Genomic DNA, 19960 nt, shown 5'->3' with positions numbered 1-19960 from the left:
GAGTCTGTTGGGAAAGAGATGAGCAGGGGTCGGACAAAAAGTGCGGATGACGTAAAAATGACGTAATCTTGCACACAGGATGATGTTTGAGTTTGTATTAAAACTTCCGTGTGACATGTAGTAACAAAGTAGTATTAATGAAGTAACAAAATAATCGTAAATAAATCCATGGAATTAATAATACAGGTGGTAGGGTGATGTAGTGAATAAAATAAATTTCACGAAACTTGCCACAATATTCGAGTAAAGATGACATTTTAGAGCGTTTTCTTATACATTAGTAAATATAAATTTTAGCTAAATATAATCGTGAAGATACAATAGCTAAACAATAACGACGTCAATTTATTGTTCATCTGATTGACAATGTGTCAGTCAAAAACGTACTTACTCATTTCAAGTGGCGATATCGTTTAATAAAGAGGTTGATAAATGATAAGTGATAATTGTTTATGAAAATCAAAAATACTATTTGAAATCATCCTATAAGTAGTTTGACGTCATCCGCACTTTTTGTCCGACCCCTGGAGATGAGTCGTGGAATGTATTGGGCCCCATACATTCCACGACTCTTCTCTTTCCGCACAGACTCTATTAATATTAATCGTATTAATCTTGTTAAATATAGGATAAATTTAATACCTTCAGCGGGCTCAGCACGGTTCCATTTTTTATCCACTATCACTAAGCCCGTCACTTTCGCACTTACATACTTGTTAGAACGTGACAGGCATGGTGATAAATGATAAAAATGCGACCGTGCTACTAGGGCAGGATTAGATATATCGGAGTAACGATTAGTAAATTAATAATCTGCCTACACAATAATTTACACTTAATTGCATCAATTTCTTGTCAGGTCCTCGGAATAATCGATTGATTAGAATTTAATTGCTGGTTCGAATTGGGGCTATTCCTCACTAACAAATAACAGCCGCAACAGCCATTACAAAACTCGTACAATTGTTTACCGTATTACACGCGCACCAAATTCCATTTCAAACTGGTTTACCGATTGTTCTTACGGCTGTTATAAATGCACGGTGCGGCAGTATTATTTACCTGTTATGACCCTGCACCGTTTTCATGGTCATCAGTCTTCATTTACTCATAGTTCCCTTCCAATTATTCGCAAATGGAAAATATTTTAGGCCCGTCAGACAATCAATACCTTGGAAGTGGCAAATCATTCGCGGTAAGTAGCGTAACTATTTACTATTTAGGCAGCAGTGGCGACTTTCCTTAAAAAATAGCGTATAGCGCATCATGCACGTAGGTTCAGCCAGCAGAGTTTTTGAAAAATCGTATCGCTTAATTTATATCATAACCATAATTAAATGCGGCTGCAAAAATATGAATCATGAGGCCACATAGCCGTCTCGCTCACGCTCCTTAATCCAAAATGAAATGAACTTAAGATTTCAAACTTACATATTGTAAATAAAACTTCGTTGCATTAAAAGTGAATTGTTGCATTACTGAGAGTTTTAATAATCACAGGTAAAGTAACATAAATTGCTTCGTATGTGTAATTTTTTTTTAAGTGGGGTGGGGTAACTTCGAAAACGGGGTAGTTTTGAAAATCAGTAATATTTACTAAACCACAGAAGCACTTACTTTGGCAACATTAACGCTACTGCAGCGCTTACCAATACATCTTGCTTAAGCCCTTGCTTGGTCTGTCCTTGGTCAGTTTTGGTCAAATTTTGTTGGAAACAACTGTCTACACGGTCCGGGACGGACCAAGGCCACGCAGTCTGAAGGCTTGTCGGCGACCGTGTAGCAAGGGCTTTACTGTTGCTAGAGCAGTTAATGCTTTTAGTTTATTAGATATTTGTTATCTTCCTATATCCTATATACCTATGTACATGAAGGCCTAGAATATAAAATATTTTTTTATATTTTTAATACCTACCTACTACGCAGTAATCGCAGTTTATTAAAAATCACGTATTCCAAGTAACTCTCGTATTTTTGTGGCTAATTTGCATATTTCCTTATCAACTAACCAAGTCGTGTCGGATATTTCGATCCATCAGGTACCCGTCAAAGCCAAGGATGAATAAACGAGGATGGGCGAGCTCGGGCAGAGAATTAATAGGTGTTATCAATCTGGGGCTCCCGGCGGCGGTTGTTCAAGGCACGCACTCGCCGTCTTAAGCTACTGGCAAAACGATTATCTACAGCGTGACCCTTGCCTACTATTATTCGCTAGGTGCACGACTGGTGCTGCCCTCATTTTGGCGGACTTTCTACGTTAAATCTTATGGAGTAAAATTAGTTCAAGCGGCTGCCGCTAGTACTAATGGCGGACATTCCATAAGATTACCTGTGTTTGTGACGATCAGCGCCACTTCCCCCTCCACCGACTTCGCACCTTGCCAATAATATCCTATGTAGGGTTACTTAATGGGAAAGTGCTCATAATTATTCATTTTTATTTAATTGGCTGGAAAGACGACATATTGATTTAAACTAACACGATTCTCACTCATACTTTTATAACTAACACGGGACTTAATCGCGTAAGACTTACGCTATGAAGTCCCGTGTTAGTTATAAAAGTATGGAAAGAAGACAACAAACGGTAATATATAAAAAAAATACTTACTTTGAACACATAAATTGCACACTTAATTGGTGTGGGAGTTAACACCTTTCAATTAAATCGCTTAACCTTTGTCCTTTAGCGCTCTTAATTATGACGTTGAAATCAATCAAGCGTGGTATTTTTAGATATTTTCTTCATCAATACCCATCGATTGTTATAATACTTATAATACTTTTGATCACACTTGCTCCTAAAGGGTGTAACTATACTCAGGCATTGTTGTAAGTAGCCAAGTATTTATATACCTACAACATATAACGACTCATTAAATATGTCTTTATTTTAGGTGTCTATTTATTACAGTTCTTGAGGTAGAAGTATAGCCTTGTGACAGACAAATCGACGGATAGCGGACAGAAAGACGGGCAGTAAGGTTTCGTTAGTTACACGTCGCGTACGGAATCCTAAAAATGAGCAATGTGATGCTGTTAGTAATATTTTCTACACTTTTCTCAGTCGAGGCTGTATAAGAAATTGGTTTATGCCTAAAATTATAAGATAACACGCACGTAGCGCCATGACAATAGAGGCGTTTTGAGTTATTTTTGAACACCTTGGCCGCTCCTATATATCTGCTGTTGGCGACGAGTGGCGACTATACATGTAGGTTGCTTTATCACGACTGTAAAGCATGACGTGACCGTGGAGGTCTACGATAAAGTAAAAAAGCGACCGATCACTTTTACGACATATTTCGGATAACGAAATATTTCTTTAGTAAAATTTTCATGGTTGTACTTTTCCCTTGCGTACCAAGGTCGGTAAAAGAAAATGAATCGTACAGTTCCGGAAGGGTACGCCGGCGTGAAATGTCCGTCGGATCAGAATGTCCCCGCTTGCTTCTGCCACATTTGAACCAAAATTGGTTAAGTTTCGCCGTTATTACGGTAGAATGGTATTTGCATTACTTTTTAAGGTTTGCAGTATGCCCGCCAATGCAAAACCTGCCTGATAACCTGCCTGCAAAGTCGTTTCTCTTAAATATAGATTTTCTGACCCATACAATTATAACTAAAGCAAATACAATAGGTATGTAGGTATAACTGAATAACAGAAATGACAAAGAATATCTAAAGTTTTCAACAAACTTTCACTACGTGGTTTGTATGTATAAAATCTTTGATAGGAAAAGATTCAATAGGACAGAAAAGTCGATTAAAGAGTAAGGTTGCATTAGTACGTAGATGCAAGCCGAATGCGCTGCCGTCATAACCACAATAATAATTACTTAATAAGTTAAAGATCTATGTCACACGCTACGCTACATGTGTCCTTTTTCTAGCCCTCTACATTTTTAAGCAGAAATAAATAATTTCAACCTTCACACGAGTCACACGACACGCTCTTATGACTCCACAAATAATATTGTGTCATAATATTTTTGAGTGCTTCGTTGTGGAAGCTATTGTTACTAGTGACTGAACACAGTGTGATGGCATGGCACTTATCCATGATAAATATATGAGTAAGCATTATCGGGCATGTTTAAAAAATTCTCAACAGTATCTTGCAAATTTTTAACAAAATACTGAAGTATTATCTTACAAGTTCTGAAATACGAGTAAGGACAGTAATGGACATGAAGTGGACAAAGTCATTCGGCTTCCCTCAAAAAACATTAGCCAGCGAGTGTTTCCCATGCGACCGCGAAACTTACGCCAAAATGTCAATTCGCATTTAAATTCACAAACTAGCATCTTACGTCACGCTCCTAGTTGGCAATTTCAGTTACTCCCCATCTCTCCTATGACCCACAAATGACCCAAATAGGTATCGAGCCGAAACAAGGCAACAAAGTTTGTCATACTTGAGTTGTTATGACTTTGCGACTTCACGACTTTTATAACAACCAGCTCCATGCTAACGTCGCTAATGCTAAATTCAGCAAAAAACAAAGGCTACATTCTTCACAACATATGGCAAAAGGCTGCAAACCCGAGGGGTTGTATTTACGTAACCACAAGAGACAAAACAAAAACCATGTAACTAATTTGGAAACACACTTTAAAATGCCTGAAATGATATAAATAATATCAATATATGTAAGTTCCATTCGCCTTCTGGGTTTACCCAAGTAAACTAGTCACCTATTGAAAGGGCCAGCCATGGAAGTGACACAGCTCTTGTAATAGCGCTATCATTGGTGGCAAATATCGCGTGCATCACGACACTGACATCTAAATTCCACAAGATCGTAACTCAACTACGCAAAGGTCTTCAATTTTCAACTTTATTTCGTTGCAACAACTTTACATTATATGTTTATCTTTGAGCGAGTGTTTGAGCGATTCACTGTTGAATCACGTGTACTCTTGAAAGTCATTCAGAAATTTCAATTACTTAGTTAAGAATGTTAGCTGCACCACCTGGGATATTATTGGAACCGGCGAGCGAGTTGAATGTTCAAGCAAACCAGTATAAGAAAGTTCTCCGATTATTTACAGTTACTATTAATCTCGGAGTCGTGCTATAGTGCTCAGTTCAAGAACTTGAAACGCTCCGGTTCTAACTAGAACCAAATGAAAATACTGTTCCTGCACATGTGAGAAGCAAGGACTGTCATTATCTTTCAAATCTAGAGACATCGCAAACAAAATTTCGCCATTTCCACTGGGTGCTTAAAAAGATAAATTGAATCGATTTCCAGTCGCACATACCTATAAGTATAGAAAATAAAACTTCACTTTAGTCCCAAGGGCAAGTATATCCACGTGACCGCAATAGGTAGGAGGCAAACGTAATATCCATTAAAGCTACTAACTTGGGTTGCTTGCTTTGATTAACTGAATTTTTTTATAAGTAACTCATTTATTTTATTAGTCGAGAGTGGAGGCCCTAAACGACGGCGTTGCATGAACAAACGATTTCCTTTGATAGGATTGGTCCTTAGGACCCAAGGGTGGATTTAAGAAGTAGAGCCACCGAGATTTTTGATGCAGGTGGGGGATGGGGGGGGTTTTTAAGCGTCTGCGACGTCTGAGGTTAATAATTCTTTAAGTTTAGGTTCTAAGTCAAGTTTAGTATCATTTTCAACTAAATCAAATATGTAGAAATAGATTTCATCCAAATCGGTGCAGCGTTTATTGATTTCCCATACAATCCTACAACTTACCTTTCATTTTTAAAGGGATTTTTTTTTGGAATAAAAACATTATCTTCAAGAAAAGAGCGTACTTCCATGTTAAATGCCGACAACGCACCTACAGCCACTTCATATGTTCGTTTGCCTCCTATATCATAAAACAAACTTTTATCAATACTGCGTCTTTGGGTTTAAAGATTTTTATTACTCATAAAGAACAAAAGTTCACTTACAATGAGCTTAAACTATAAAGAATTTCATGCATGGTTTACAATTACAGACATCCAGATATCGATGATAATAATTAATATACATTATCACTGATATATTTTTTCAGCTTGGTTTTAAACATTTTTAATGATTTACAATCTTTCACTTCACTGGGTAAGTTATTGTACATCTGTGCTCCCTCGTACATGACGTTCCTTTTGCCGTATCCTGTTCTGTGCTTAAAAAGTTTGATCTTGTCTGTATTTCTCAAGCAATGTCTAAAATTTCGTTTTGTTAATGTAATGTTTGTATGTATTTTATTCGCAATGATTTTTTTAATTAAGATACAAGTAGTATAAGTGTATAGTTGTTTTATATTGAACAGTTTGGTTATCTATTGCCATATCTATTGATATTTTTCAAGCAGAGGTTAAACAACAGCAAGTTCTGATACTATTATTAGCACCGATCATCTCTTACAGTAAATATTGAAAGCGTTAAAGATGTTATTATCATTTGGGTAATAATTTTATACGCACAATATTGTATCGTATTACAATTGCGTCGAAGGCTATGTACTATTTTGGTTTGGTCTGGGATACATACTTTTACCCTGGCCAACGAATTGTATTAGGGATACATATTAATATTTAAGAAAAACAACTTATTAACCGACTTGAAAAAGTAGGTTCTCGAAGGAAAAAACGCAATGTAGGTATATATGTTCCCCGATTTCTCAGACGACTAGCCTGAATCAATTTGAAAAACCATTTGACAAAATGGACAGTTTCTACAGGTAATTTATGTTTTTTTTTTTTATGTATATAGTGATTTTTTTTTAAGTAAGAAATTATTGTTAGTTTATTTATCACGATTCTCTGGTCGGCCCCAGGGGTCACGCAGCATTGGCTCGCTGTCGCGCGCAAACCCAACGAATCAGAGGGCCTACCGCGAACCACGTTCGACGTTATGCCTCCCTGTCATACTTACGTACGAACTTACAAGTGCGACAGAGAGGCAACTCGTTGAACGGGGTTCGCGGTAGGCCTTCAGAATACACAGGCAGTTTCAGTAAAGCTCATAAAACGCAGCCGCGGCGTATGTTGGAGATTTTATGATGGCCGTTAGCTCCAAAATGGCCTCATCCACCCTGATGATTTGTCATTTGTTAACTCCTTTAAACACTTTCAAATATTTGGATGCGAATTAAAAGCGCGAAATCATAGTAAAATACGCATAACAACTTTGTTCACTATACAATTTATCCGATTACAGTAGTCATACTCATTTGTGTGCTGTGTCGTGTGTTCCGCTTCAATAATTAAGTTACTCGTACTTTTGCAATTTCAATGTCGTCTTTTGCATCCTGAACTATTTTTTATTGACATTTATTCCATTAAGCTTTATCATTGTTCAACTGATAAATCCTAGTGGGCTCCAGTCATATATCTGCTTTTTCAGACTTACAGAAAAGAATAATGATTACCACCAGCGATAAAAACCTAAAAAACGAAAGCTCTATAATTTACGTTGCCCTCAACCTTGTAAAAACTTATCATGATCAAAAGGACCTTGAGTTCCAAGTGACTTATACGAACACCCATTTGTCAGCATTAGTTATCTAAAAAGGCCGATTTAGGTATGGCTGAATACAGTGAAAGCATGTTTTTATACATGCTTTCACTGTTTCACTGTATTCAGCCTAAAACAGCCGTTGAAAACTCGTCATTCAATTGTTTACTGTATTCTCGCGCAACTAATTCGAAATTATGGTTTTCGAATGGCTGTGTGCGTGATGGGGCAGTACCAAGGAGATATGTCCGAAACTTTGCATATCAGAAGAAGATTTGCTTTTCTTAATGTTTAAAGTTCAACAACAACTGTAAATTTTTCGGACAATGTCAAATTTTATCTTGTATTTGTATAATCGTTTGAAAAACTAAACTCCAGTCGTTCGTCGGAGCTGACACACATACTTTTTTAATTTTATACTTACATATATTATATGCTCGGAAAATTTGAAAAATAAAACTGAATAAACATGGATAATTTTATTTAGTTCTTTGTCTGCAAAGGAAATGAAAATCTTTTAAAACTGTACCTATAATAAGAAACCGTTTATATTGCTATTGATATTTAAAATCTACGCTCAACTCTAAGCTCAAAGCGTTCAACATTTATAGATTATTGCCTTTCTGAAGGAATTTCTCATTTCTTTGACGCGAACGTTAACGTAATTGCAATAACTAGAAATGCAATTTTAAAATTTCACGTGACAAATAAGTAGAAAATATGAAAAATGGCAGAGAGACATTAAAATTAAAGGCATTCAAGCGTTACACTATTTCTAGTCTGGCTTATACGATACGTACGACAGAGTGCTCACTGTATTTTATATTAAAAATGAAAAGGTGTTATCTCCGAATGAGCTGTTATAAATAGAATGGTAAAATAGGGGAGTCCCGATAGCTGCGTTCTCGAGGGCAGATGTGGAAACGTAAGTGGCGAGTTGACTATACTCGTATGTTTAAAGTGTGTGACACCTCTCCTCTCTAACCTCAGTCGCGGTGTTGCCCTTGAGCCATCTTTGATGTCGCTTTTTGTGGGGACAAGTCATCGTCTGCCGGAAATAAAATTTTATGCCATTTTATTAGGCAGGTGACCGGTTTTATATCTTATTTTTTCCGTTGTCCCATTTACTTGGGGTTGGGTATGACATAAAAAACTCTAAATAAAATAAATTATCTTCCTTTGAATTTGGAAGTCGGTGATCTAATGAAACAGCACAAACCGAGATGTCTTACAAGAATACAACTTCTTAATTTTTTATTAAACTTTACAGGAGTAAAATAATGGTATTTAATAACGAAGTTTGATTGCTCTAGAAAAACTACCACCGTCCACACTGTTAACTAACAATCCGTAAACCTTAGCCTTACACTAAGATAGTCCACCGAAGGTCAGTTGTTGCTTTGCTACACCGAGACTTAATCTGCTAAGTATTGTACAAGAAGCTTCGCTAACTTGTTTTCTTTTCAATTACTACGGCAACCCACTCGTTGTTTGTATCATTTAACTGGATCCAAAGCCATAACGTGTAGACTAATAATGCATTTGTTTATGTTCCAAAGATCGGTAATGTTTACGAGAGACACTTTCGCAACGCTTTTTTCCAAACGCGAAATGTTATTACGAGTACAAGCTTTTATTTTCACAGAGGCCGCCGGAAACGTTCTTATGGGTATATTTTATTTTATAAGCTTCATTTTATATACGTACTTTATTCTTTTATTTTTAATTTCCGAGTCCTTTTCCATCTACATACTTATTTGCCGGTCGTATGATTGCATGTACTTGTAGTCAATATACCGTACATTAGGTAACTGTGGGGATCAGGGCATGAGTCCCATGTATATTGGCGCATAATTTATAGTGAAATATCATATTCAAGTTAGCAATTTATGTAGTTCAGCTAGAAAGTGGTTGGCGGTGGAAGTGTCAATGACAAATTTATGTTTTCGATTTAGACCACAAGGTAGCTTATCCGCCAATGCGTACGGTCTCTATAGAGCTGGAGTATATATTATAGAACTATAAGTTACTAACATTATCATATACCTTTAAACAAGCAATTCTTGGTATATTTATTTTTTTATATGTAATTATATATATTTCGGGATCGAACGATTTCGAATGAAATTTGCTATAAAATCCTCCGTGCATTCCAGAGATTAGTGCACTCGTGCACATTTATATTAATCGTGGCTTTCAAGATTTGCACGAACGAGGAACGTGCTAGAATATAAGGGCTGAGATCATCTCGCGTACAATTGGAACATTCTAACATTATGAAAGTTTTGTAGTTTTTAATAGTTTTTTTTTGTAAAAATGTATGTTCGCGATAAACTCAAAAACTACTAAACAGATTTTCACTTATCAAGGTGTAAAATTTCGTTTTCAGTAACCCGTGCGAAGCCGAGGCAAGTTGCTCGTTCAATATCAATAAGTATCAATTTTATTGAATAAGCATTTTCATCACTGTAAGCTATTTCATATTCAAATTGGTCAACTGTAGACCTCTCATTAAATTTAAGAATCTGTAATTTAAGTATAGCCCGTAACAAGGCCCACTTTTCCCTTGTCACATCGCTTTCGGCTTCGTTATGTACACACCAAACGCGCGGATAACGAGCTCCGAGCACCCGAGGAAACAAACCGTACGCCTGCACGACACATAGCCCTATCTCTTTCTAAACCAGTAAAATAGAGAAAGACAGTAACACATGGCGTAAATTTTTACATCAATGTGTGGTGCTTGTGACTGTTTGCAATTGTACCCTCGTCCAAATGATACTTATTACGACACGTAGGTCTTTACCTCACATGAAATGATGCCATAGACTTCGTTTATTACATTCTTTTGATGTTTACTCCGATTCCCGAGCCCGGTTTATTATTCATATTGAATCAGACTCTTATTTTATGTGATATCTCTGAATTTATTTGTATTGTCAGCAGCGGTGTCAAACATAAATAATCGACTTCTTTCGTTATTGCCGAAAGTAATCCCAGCGTTTCCCTTAATAGATACCTTATCCGTTTTCCGAAACGCGCCTCTTAGGGCGCGTGTACACGGTGCCGCCTCCGCGCCGCCGCCGCGCCGCCGCCGCACGGGCTCGTGTACATAGCGCGAAGGTGCGGCGGCGCGGCGGCGGGCTTTACGCGTCTCGTGTATATAGCGCGAAGGTGCGGCGGCGGCGCGGCGGCAGCGCGGAGGTGGCACCGTGTACACGCGCCCTTACTCGAGTAGATTGCGTTGCGTCAAACCCTGGATCTGACGGAATGACTGGTTGACATCTCTTTGATCGAATCATTTCCCTTATCCACTGAACTATGACTATTTCTATAAATATTTATTGTAATGAAATTGGTATGAGACAATTAGACTTCCGAATAAAGAAGGGGGATACATGAGGAAATATTCACGAGAACATCGTTTTCTAAACGAGACACCTATCACTATTTTTATCTGATGATATTTTAATGAATTAGCTAGAAAAAATAACAGCTTTAGACCAAATACGGGGTATTCCACTACGGCAGCGCAAGTTATTAACCTTTTGGACGCCAATGACCGATATATCCGCACCGTAGGTTCAACGCCAAAGACCGATTAATCGGTCACAGACCACAGAGCAACATCGACCTACGTGCATATACATAAAGTTCAACTTCAGTTTTGACACTTCAATGATGTGGCGTCTGAGTGACAGCTTTTGTGTTTGACACGGCGTGGAAAAGGTTAAGGTAGCTGCCATACATTTATCACGTCCTCCCCGATAAACTAGACCCTTTTGTGGAATACCCCAAACCGCAGTTTCAAAAGATAGACTGTTGGAACGCGGCCACAGTATTTTACTCTGGTCGACGTTAATAATCCTACGTTTATGGTGGAAAAGTATCACTAGGTATTCCTCCATGCCACTTTAAGAACCTAAACGACACTACGCCGTTATCCATTACCATTACGTTTCGTCGAAAAGAGCTTATTATCTAAAATACGAGTCTAAAGGTGCGGTGCTAAATAATAAATAATCGCGAGTACTGTGCTGCACAAGTCTTGTTTGTTTACTTGCGTACTTATGGGTGTGGTAATAAGGCATAATTTAGAGCTCATTAATATAAACATTACCGGGTGTACGTCACTGTTAGGCAGGCAGATCGCGCATAGCCCTCGTTTGAATACCATCTTTCATTCAGCCTACCTATAAATGATTCTACAACCACCAACACGCACGGACGAAAACTTAGAGCAGAGCCCGTACCATGAGTCACTGACAGTGTCAATACTGACATTTACGCTATCGAGAATGTAATTTACTTTCTATACATCTCGTTTGCACTAATATGCGAGTACGAGCGAGATGTATAGAAAGTAAATTACGTTCTCGACGGCGTTTATGTCAGTGCCAAACGGATGGTAGCCGTACACGTACAGGTACAATACTACGAGATCACGCGTATAATTTTGGCGTGCGAAACGAATTAAAATTGAATTAAAAAAACAACGGGTTGCACTCCGGGAGTGCCGACAGAAGTGAAAACTCAATGACTAGTCCAAAATGTCTGCAACACTATGTATAATTGATCCATCCTCCTTTCTATTAAAACAGTGTTTTATTTCCGAAATTGCTGGTCGCTGGTTGCTGGTGAGCTTGTTTAAAATTCGAAATTCAAATTTGTAGCGTTGATTGTTTAAAGTTCGAATAGAAATTGTAAATTTACCTTGCGGGTGAATTTCAACAGGTCCAAAATTTACCTAATTTTGGTGGGATTTTATATTTTTGTAGTTTATGTCTAAATTATGTATCGATAATACGTAACTAGTCACAATCGATATTGTGTAGTAATGGCCTTTCATTATACATAGTAGTTTTAGAGATATTATCGACTACCGTAGGCTCAAAGGGCTTAACGGACAAAACGCGATTTTTCAGGAGAGCCAAAAAACAGTTTTTTTTTGAGAAAAAAATCATAACTTTTTTGTTTGTTTGAATAAACTGATGCCTGTATGTGGCTTATTCTTAACTTTTTGAGCTCTTTTAAACAGATTGCTTGAACTTATAATACAATGCTTATTTACGAAAATAGCATGTCCGTTACGCCAAAAAACACGACTGTTTTTAAGAAGGGCTTCCCTTACACATTATTAAATTATACAACGGGACTTAATCGCGTATCTAAGTTTTAAGAACTTACGCCTCTTTTTTATGGTTTATCTTATTCGAAAAAGGGCGTAATGTACAAAAAATTTAACTGTTTTAGTACCATTTGGCGTAAATCCAACAATTTTGTTGCAATATTGGCAACTTGAATTTAAGGAACACTATACTTTTAAGTACTATAATTTATACATTTTTTTGCCGGAAACTTATACAGACATGTATTCACTGTTAAGTTTTTTCCCCATTTTTGTTAATTTGGATACTTAAACTCGGAAAAGCTACTTTTCTTAGCCACAAAACCAATGTCTTTTTTTTTATTTGTCAGATCTCTTTTTTTTTCGTATAGGTCAGAATTTTTAAACTGATGACGAAACAACACTTCTCGTGATTACTCGTTCGTCAGATTCCGCTTTCGCCAGGATTTAGAACACGTCCGTCGGATTCCTCTTTCATCAGATCTCTTAATTTTTCCGTAAGTATATAATAGAAATGTAGTATACGCGATATTGTCCATTAAACGTTGTTTTAATTCATGAACTTACAAATTAAAAAAAATATGTTAAATTTGTACGGAACCCTAGGTTTTGTCCTCTGCGCAAACCACATGTATACATTAAGGCTATGCCTTCGACTTAAAATTGAAGAAAATAAATTTAAATATGGTAGTACAAAATAAGCGAAGATATAAGGACATAAAGATAACAAAGGCCCGAAACAACCTAATAAGATCGTGTTTGGCCCGGATATTTTCAGTTCTGAGTTGTCTGAAACGATTGAGTCGATTGTTTCGTATTTATGACATTTCATCTTAATTATTAATATTGTTGTACTTGGTAAACGATAAAAAACAAACTTTTTTATTATTTTGTAAAGATAGGTGACCTTTTATGTTCAATATTATAAGTACAATAAAGTATATTTTAAAATTCTGTTTTATTAGTCGTGGTTATCTCTATTATCACTAATCGGCTTAGGATCTTTATTTTTATTCTCCCAAATCCCAAAGCGGGAACTGATGAATTATGACGAAAGCAGAATCTGGCGAAAAGGTCTTTAGAGATTTTCCACATCGGTCATTCCTGACGAAACTAAACTGAAATTATAAATCTTTATTTTTCCCGTCCCAAAGAGAGCTGATGAATGATGACAAAAGCGGAATCTGGCGAAAAGGTCATTAGAGGTTTTCCACATCGGTCATTCCTGACGAAACTATATTGAAATTAGAAAAAAACTGCTTCTGACGAAAGAGGAAACTGACGGACATGATGTATATCGATTTTTCATAGGGCTTAACGGACAATTTTTTCAAGTTATCGAGACGTTATATACCATTCGATAGAGAAAAAAATACTGAGTGTAACTGCATTCATAACTCATTTTCGCCATTTTGTCCCTTACGCCCTTTGAGCCTACGGTAGTCGTTATGATTTTAAATTTACCTAGCAGACCTCGCATATAAATATATTTGGTCATGATATTTTGAGTTTTATTCACCAGTACTAGAGTTCACTTTTATTAGCGATTTCATCAAGATGTAGCTTTATTGAATTATGTCATTGAGTTTTTTTTTATTGATTTAAATGCCATCTAAATGAGTGGCCATCTAAACCTTACAGTCACGTGATCGCCTTACGGTCACGTGATCGCTTTACGCTGTCTCGAGTTTATCATTTTTTCCCCACCTAAAAAAGTGCCCAGCGCCGCTAAAGAAGTTTTCACTTCAAAAAACCTTTAAGAATTAAGACACAGTCACGCATTCTCATACTCATAGGGAAGTCTGAATTCATAAATAAACCGAGGCGCCTGGCCCCTGACGAGGGTTAGCGAAAAGCAAAAAGCATTGGGCAGGAAATGTCGATATTTATATACTATAGTCGCCATCTCCACACAGGTATATCTAGGTATACCTAAGACATATCTAGGTTTATAGCAGAGGTAGTTAATGTCCATCAGTGTAACACCGTCCATATATATACTGTTTACCTACTGAAAATTCGTACACTGAAATGAAGAATTGAAGAATAAAGGGAAAAATCCAATGATTATATGAAATATTCGGATTTGTGTATTAAGTATAGTCACATTACTATCCATCCTAATATCATAAATGCAAATGTGTGCCTATATCTGTCTGTCTATATGTCTGTTACCTGTTCTGATTTACCTAGTTGAAATTCGGTATAGTGATAATTTGAGTCCATTTTGATACCGGAAATCATCCCTTAAGAGGGTACCTATAAACTGGGGTGGAAGTAAGTTATCTAGGCGCTATGGTTGTCTCTTAAATAAGGAACTTTATATAAGGAATCAATAAAAACAGATTGGTCCAAAAATAAGCTAGGTTCCCTAATTACTAATTCTACGCAAAGTCGCGAGAGAAGGCCGTCTATAAGTATCACTCCAATTCAAAGATTAATTTTCAATGTACCGCCGACCTTATAGTTCATCGTTCCTGTTTAGTGGTAGGTATGTGTAGTATACAAAACTGTATATCAATGCGGCCTACTTCATACATACGCGTGTACTCGAACAGAGATATCACATATGCTTACCGAGCGAATGCAAGTACAATGCACTAGGAAACCAATGTAAGTGTGACCTTGAGATGACTAAGAACAAAGCTTAACTGGAGAGGTACTTATACTGGTTGATCTATGCGAGTTCGCGAAGCTATTGGAATAATCCCATGTACCATGCATGCTAAATGTCGTGCTGTTAACCATGCACCCCAGTAGGGTGGTATTCCACCTGTCCAACTTTGTCCAATGTGTATTTCCATCTCACATTTTGCTAGAGTGAGACGCACTGACATTGGACAAAGAAATTGGACAGGTGGAATACCTAAGCTGCGCTCTTTAATATTTCAGATCAACCACGCCTGCAGATAAACTGATTTGCCATACAATACAATGCAATAAGAGAAACAAATTTTCACGTTATGGCTAAACTGTTTTGTATTTTGCAAATGTGAGATCTTTAATAGTATGATATCGCTACAGTGAAGGTAAGGTCAGGTTGAAGAAATTGAATGGTTTGAGTTAAAAGTTTATTACTTAAGCTTCTATAATATTACAATTACAAGTATTAAAAGTAGTATTTAGGTACGCGGCGCCTTTCATATAATATGGACTGTCATGCTCATGTCAATTGATACGGAATCTATAGGTATCTGGTTTTAATTTTCTATCGACATCAGTTCGATTTTTTGGTACCTATTACTTACTGTGTTAGTACACCCTGAGAAACTAAGGATTTTATCATTACAAATTTATCAATTTATTTACGAATAAGGTTGCGTATGCGCTACTTACTAGTAATTGTTACATTAGCTTTTACGAGAATACACGTACGTTCAAAAGCTACGTGCACTGTTACAGTTAATTGCATTGGAGCAATAACATGCTATTGCAAGACATACGAAGCAACTACATAAAATAAGGACATTACGTCCTAGTTAAAACATAAGCAATTTTAAGAAAGTCTACCTCAAGCATGCAGGTAGGTTCCGGAGTCGGCGACCTGGTAGTAGTAGTGAGAGTCCGGCGTTGCCAGCTCGGCGGCGTAGTACAGCGTGTCTCCGTCCTGCACCGGCTGCAGCCGCGCCAGGCTCAGCGGCGACGCCTGCCCGTGCAGCGCCAGCTGCTCGAGCTTCTCCATCACCCCCGCCTGACACTCGTTCGCGTGCGAACGCATATGGAAATTCAAGTGACTCGTCTGCTTGAACCGCCGCCCGCAAACCGAACACTCGAACGGCTGAATGTTAGTATGCGTGCGCATATGCTGACGCAGATGTACGGATTGGGAGAAGCACTTGTGGCAAATAACGCATTTGAACGGCTTTATTTTAGTGTGGATGCGTAGATGCTGATCCAAGCCGGCCCGTTGGGTGAAAGCTTTCGGGCAGAAGGTGCAGGTGAATGGGCGGATGCCGCTGTGCATTCGCATGTGCTGCTGTAGGCCGCCTTGCTGCGTGAAGCGCTTCGCGCAGAGCGAACATTGGTGAGGCTTGACTTTAGCGTGAACGGAGCTGTTGTGCTCATCATAATCTAAACTGTCATGAAACGTCATATTGCATAGACGACATGAAAACGTCGCACGAGTTGGCGCCCTCAAACCTAGATAAAAGTCTTCGTCCAATCGTTTCTCGCATATTTGGCAGCGTAACGCGGCCTTTCGTCGCTTGGTGTGCTCTTCTCGGTAGTGGAGGGAGTATTGACAGCAGTTGAAGAACACCCGGTGACACTGCATGTCAGGCCGCAACGTCGACGGCAAGGTGCATGTGAAGGGACCCCTGTGCGGGGAAATAATTATGATAAGAGCACAGAAGACGATGGATGTTACTCATGTTACCAATACAACATACTCTTACCCTACATCAATAAATAAACTTGAAACCCCTAATGGAATCTACGAGTTCCGTAAGTTAAGTTACTCATGGAGCGTCGAAAAATAGGGTGTCCACTGACCCCACTGACAATCCAACCTCTAGACTGAGCCTAGGCCAATTCTTTCATGAAACCGATGCTGCCAAAAATACGGGGGTGCGGGGGGACGAGGTGAGCGAATCCCGTGCCGTGATTGGTCCGTTCAAAGACACGGACCAATCACGGCACGGGATTGACTCGAAGATGGAGTAACGCTACCGTATGTGTGGCAGAGGGGGTAGCGCGACTATGCTATGTCTAGAGGTTGGATTGTCTGTGACTGACCCCCTCTACCTTCGCTAAACACAAGATGCCTCCCCTCCCCATATCTTCCAGTGCTGGATAAAAGATAAGATAAAGATAAAAGATAAAAATCTTTATTGCAACTTTGAGTGGTTACATAGGATGGAACTCACCTCAAGTCGACAGTCTGTTTGACCGGCTTCATCCTCGCTCTTTTGACGACACCCTCGAGCCGGCGCCTCTTGTCATCGATGCTCACTCCCTCTACCTTCACTATGAGGTACGTGGTGTCTTCTGAGAATGTTCTGGTCGTTATGCCGTCTTTTTGGATTATTATTTCGCTTGGATCGTAAGGTTTTTTCAACGGATAGAACTTGTAGTCGTAACTGCTGATGCCACTGATACTCTAAAAGTGTAAATAGTCATTATTAACGTGACATTAGGTAAGAAAATAGTCCACATATAGGAACAAGAAACACGCATATATAGCAAAGAGAACTACGCACCCTTATTTATCGCGCGTTATTGTAAGAGCGTATAAGCGTATGTTGCAAACTTCTATACCTACGTTGACGCGCCCATAAGCTCATATTACCTATGTCTGAGACCGATACAAGCACTGAAATATCAAATAAGCTTGTATACGCTAAATGGAGAAAGCGTGTAAGCGCGAGGTATTAAAGAACTTATAGACACGGAGAGAAGTAAGAACGTTACCTCTAAAACACACACATTTTTTTATAAAATAAAACGTTTTTTTTTGTCATGTAGGTATACAAGATACACTTATGTTTATGTCCGTCAATTATTGCACATTTTTGCCTTATAACTATTACATACTTAATTACCTACTTAACTAATACAATTAGCAAATACAATTATCCCATAGGTAGGGACATCTTTTTTATAATATTAAACCTGATTTTAAGTTTAGTAATAATGATACTAGCCCCGATGGACTTTACGTTTGATATAAATGTTTTTTTTACATTGACAACGGGCGAAAATTGATCTAATTTTAAGTACTAGATGTACCTAATAACAAAGCTCTACTTGCTTGGCTATGCGCCTGGCCCGTGGCCGACTGGATCTCGGCGTCGCTGCCCGAGCAATGCCCGTCATGTTGCATGTTCTTGTGGTTTTGCAACGCGACAGCATTGTAGAAGGTCTTGTGGCATAACCTGCACACGAATTTGGCGCCTGAGTCGTCATCCCACGGCACCGGGTTCTGAATAGAATTTAAAAAAACATATGCTTAATATAGGCTACGACCTAGCGGTGAATGCCCCTAATGCACCGAATATACTGCCTTATTCGAACTTCAAGATATTCACAAGAGACGACACGTACTAGATCCATTCTAGAAACGTTATAGTTTAGATTTCAACTAGTTCTTTTTTGCAGCGCAATTCGAGCAACCAATGTCACTTTTACGTTAGATAGAGTTAGATGTGAATTGGATCTCTAAGCCATATCTTGTGGAAATCGTTCAAGAGTATCTCCAGAATCGCGCAAATGTCACATTTGACAGGTTAGATCTTAAATATATCGTTATCGTATCTTGGCGATGTCTAAAAGATATCTAACAGATGTCTATTTCAAAATCCGAATCGGGCCCATAGACATGTGGTTAAGATCGCAGTTTACCGCTGCCTAGAGGCAGTGTAGTAGTTGTAGAGGTTCTTTAGGAGTTATTTGTCCATCATTTGACATATTTTAACTGATAAATACAAAAATAATGAGGCTACAAGTGCATTTAATCGAGCTTACTTTACGGCAAACGAATGAAAAGAAAATTAGTCACTGCGTTAATTTATTACAATAAAATAAGTCGATATCGAAATAAGTAATGGATTAGAATACCTGCATAGAAGAGAAAATGCCATTGCCGTTTCCCGGTTCTTGCATGATATAAGATATACTCGTGCCGTCTACGTTCATGCTGTAAGGTAAATATATAATTAAGTTCTTAATAACATTCGACTGGATATAGGTACCTTAATCTAGACACGCGGTAGCATGTCCAGCCAAGTTCATATAGAAATATACAAACCTATCGACCATGGTTACTTTTTGAGAATCAAAACTTAAATACTCATACGTGTAAATATAAAATCACATAACGTAATAGACAAATGTCACATAAATTTGACCAAATTTTTTTGACATTTATGACGGAAAACCTTTGACGGAGCGGACGGGGGATACTAATAATTTATACAAGTAATAATTACACAAATAATTAGTTTCTTTGCTTGGATCCCTTAGACAGGTACGGATTAATATTTTTACTGGAAAATTGCCTTAAACAATAAGTTTTGCACGTGTAAGCCGTGACTTATCGCCGTTGTCGTTTTTGATCGAAGAGGAGATTGTGAGGGACCACAGACTATTATAACGAATACCTATGGAATACCTACTTTGTTTTTTTTACACTGAGTTTAAGGAGACAAAAAACTGTTATATTCAGCCATTAATCTGTTTCACAACCTACATGCTGCTACAGAATAAATAATAGTACTATATAAGTACAGAAAACTCACTTTCTAACAAAACGCGTCTATTACGATCAGCACAGCTCTTTTCTACTGACGGAAATGGCATGACAGATTATAATATAAATATCAATATAATATAATATAAAAAGGCGCGAAATTTAAATTTT

The 19960-nt window shown here is 37.9% G+C and overlaps 2 protein-coding genes across 4 annotated transcripts in view; one reads left to right on the top strand and one right to left on the bottom strand.

Annotated features, from left to right (window-relative positions):
* The window catches only part of LOC134661211 (GTPase-activating Rap/Ran-GAP domain-like protein 3), a 150137-nt gene that overhangs the window by 18535 nt on the left and 111642 nt on the right, over nucleotides 1-19960 (top strand). The window lies entirely within an intron of this gene.
* Nucleotides 16056-18424, bottom strand: LOC134661661 (zinc finger protein Xfin-like). The gene is made up of 3 exons (XM_063517812.1): nucleotides 18353-18424; nucleotides 17469-17701; nucleotides 16056-16919 (listed from the first exon to the last, which is right to left on the bottom strand). The coding sequence occupies exons 1-3, from the start codon at nucleotides 18422-18424 to the stop codon at nucleotides 16115-16117; spliced, it is 1110 nt and encodes a 369-aa protein (XP_063373882.1). The 3' UTR covers nucleotides 16056-16114.

Source organism: Cydia amplana, chromosome Z, assembly GCF_948474715.1.
Source record: "Cydia amplana chromosome Z, ilCydAmpl1.1, whole genome shotgun sequence".
In the NCBI taxonomy this organism is placed as follows: domain Eukaryota; kingdom Metazoa; phylum Arthropoda; class Insecta; order Lepidoptera; family Tortricidae; genus Cydia; species Cydia amplana.
Note: the sequence above shows the minus strand (reverse complement) of the source record. Positions and strands in the feature narration are given on the sequence as shown.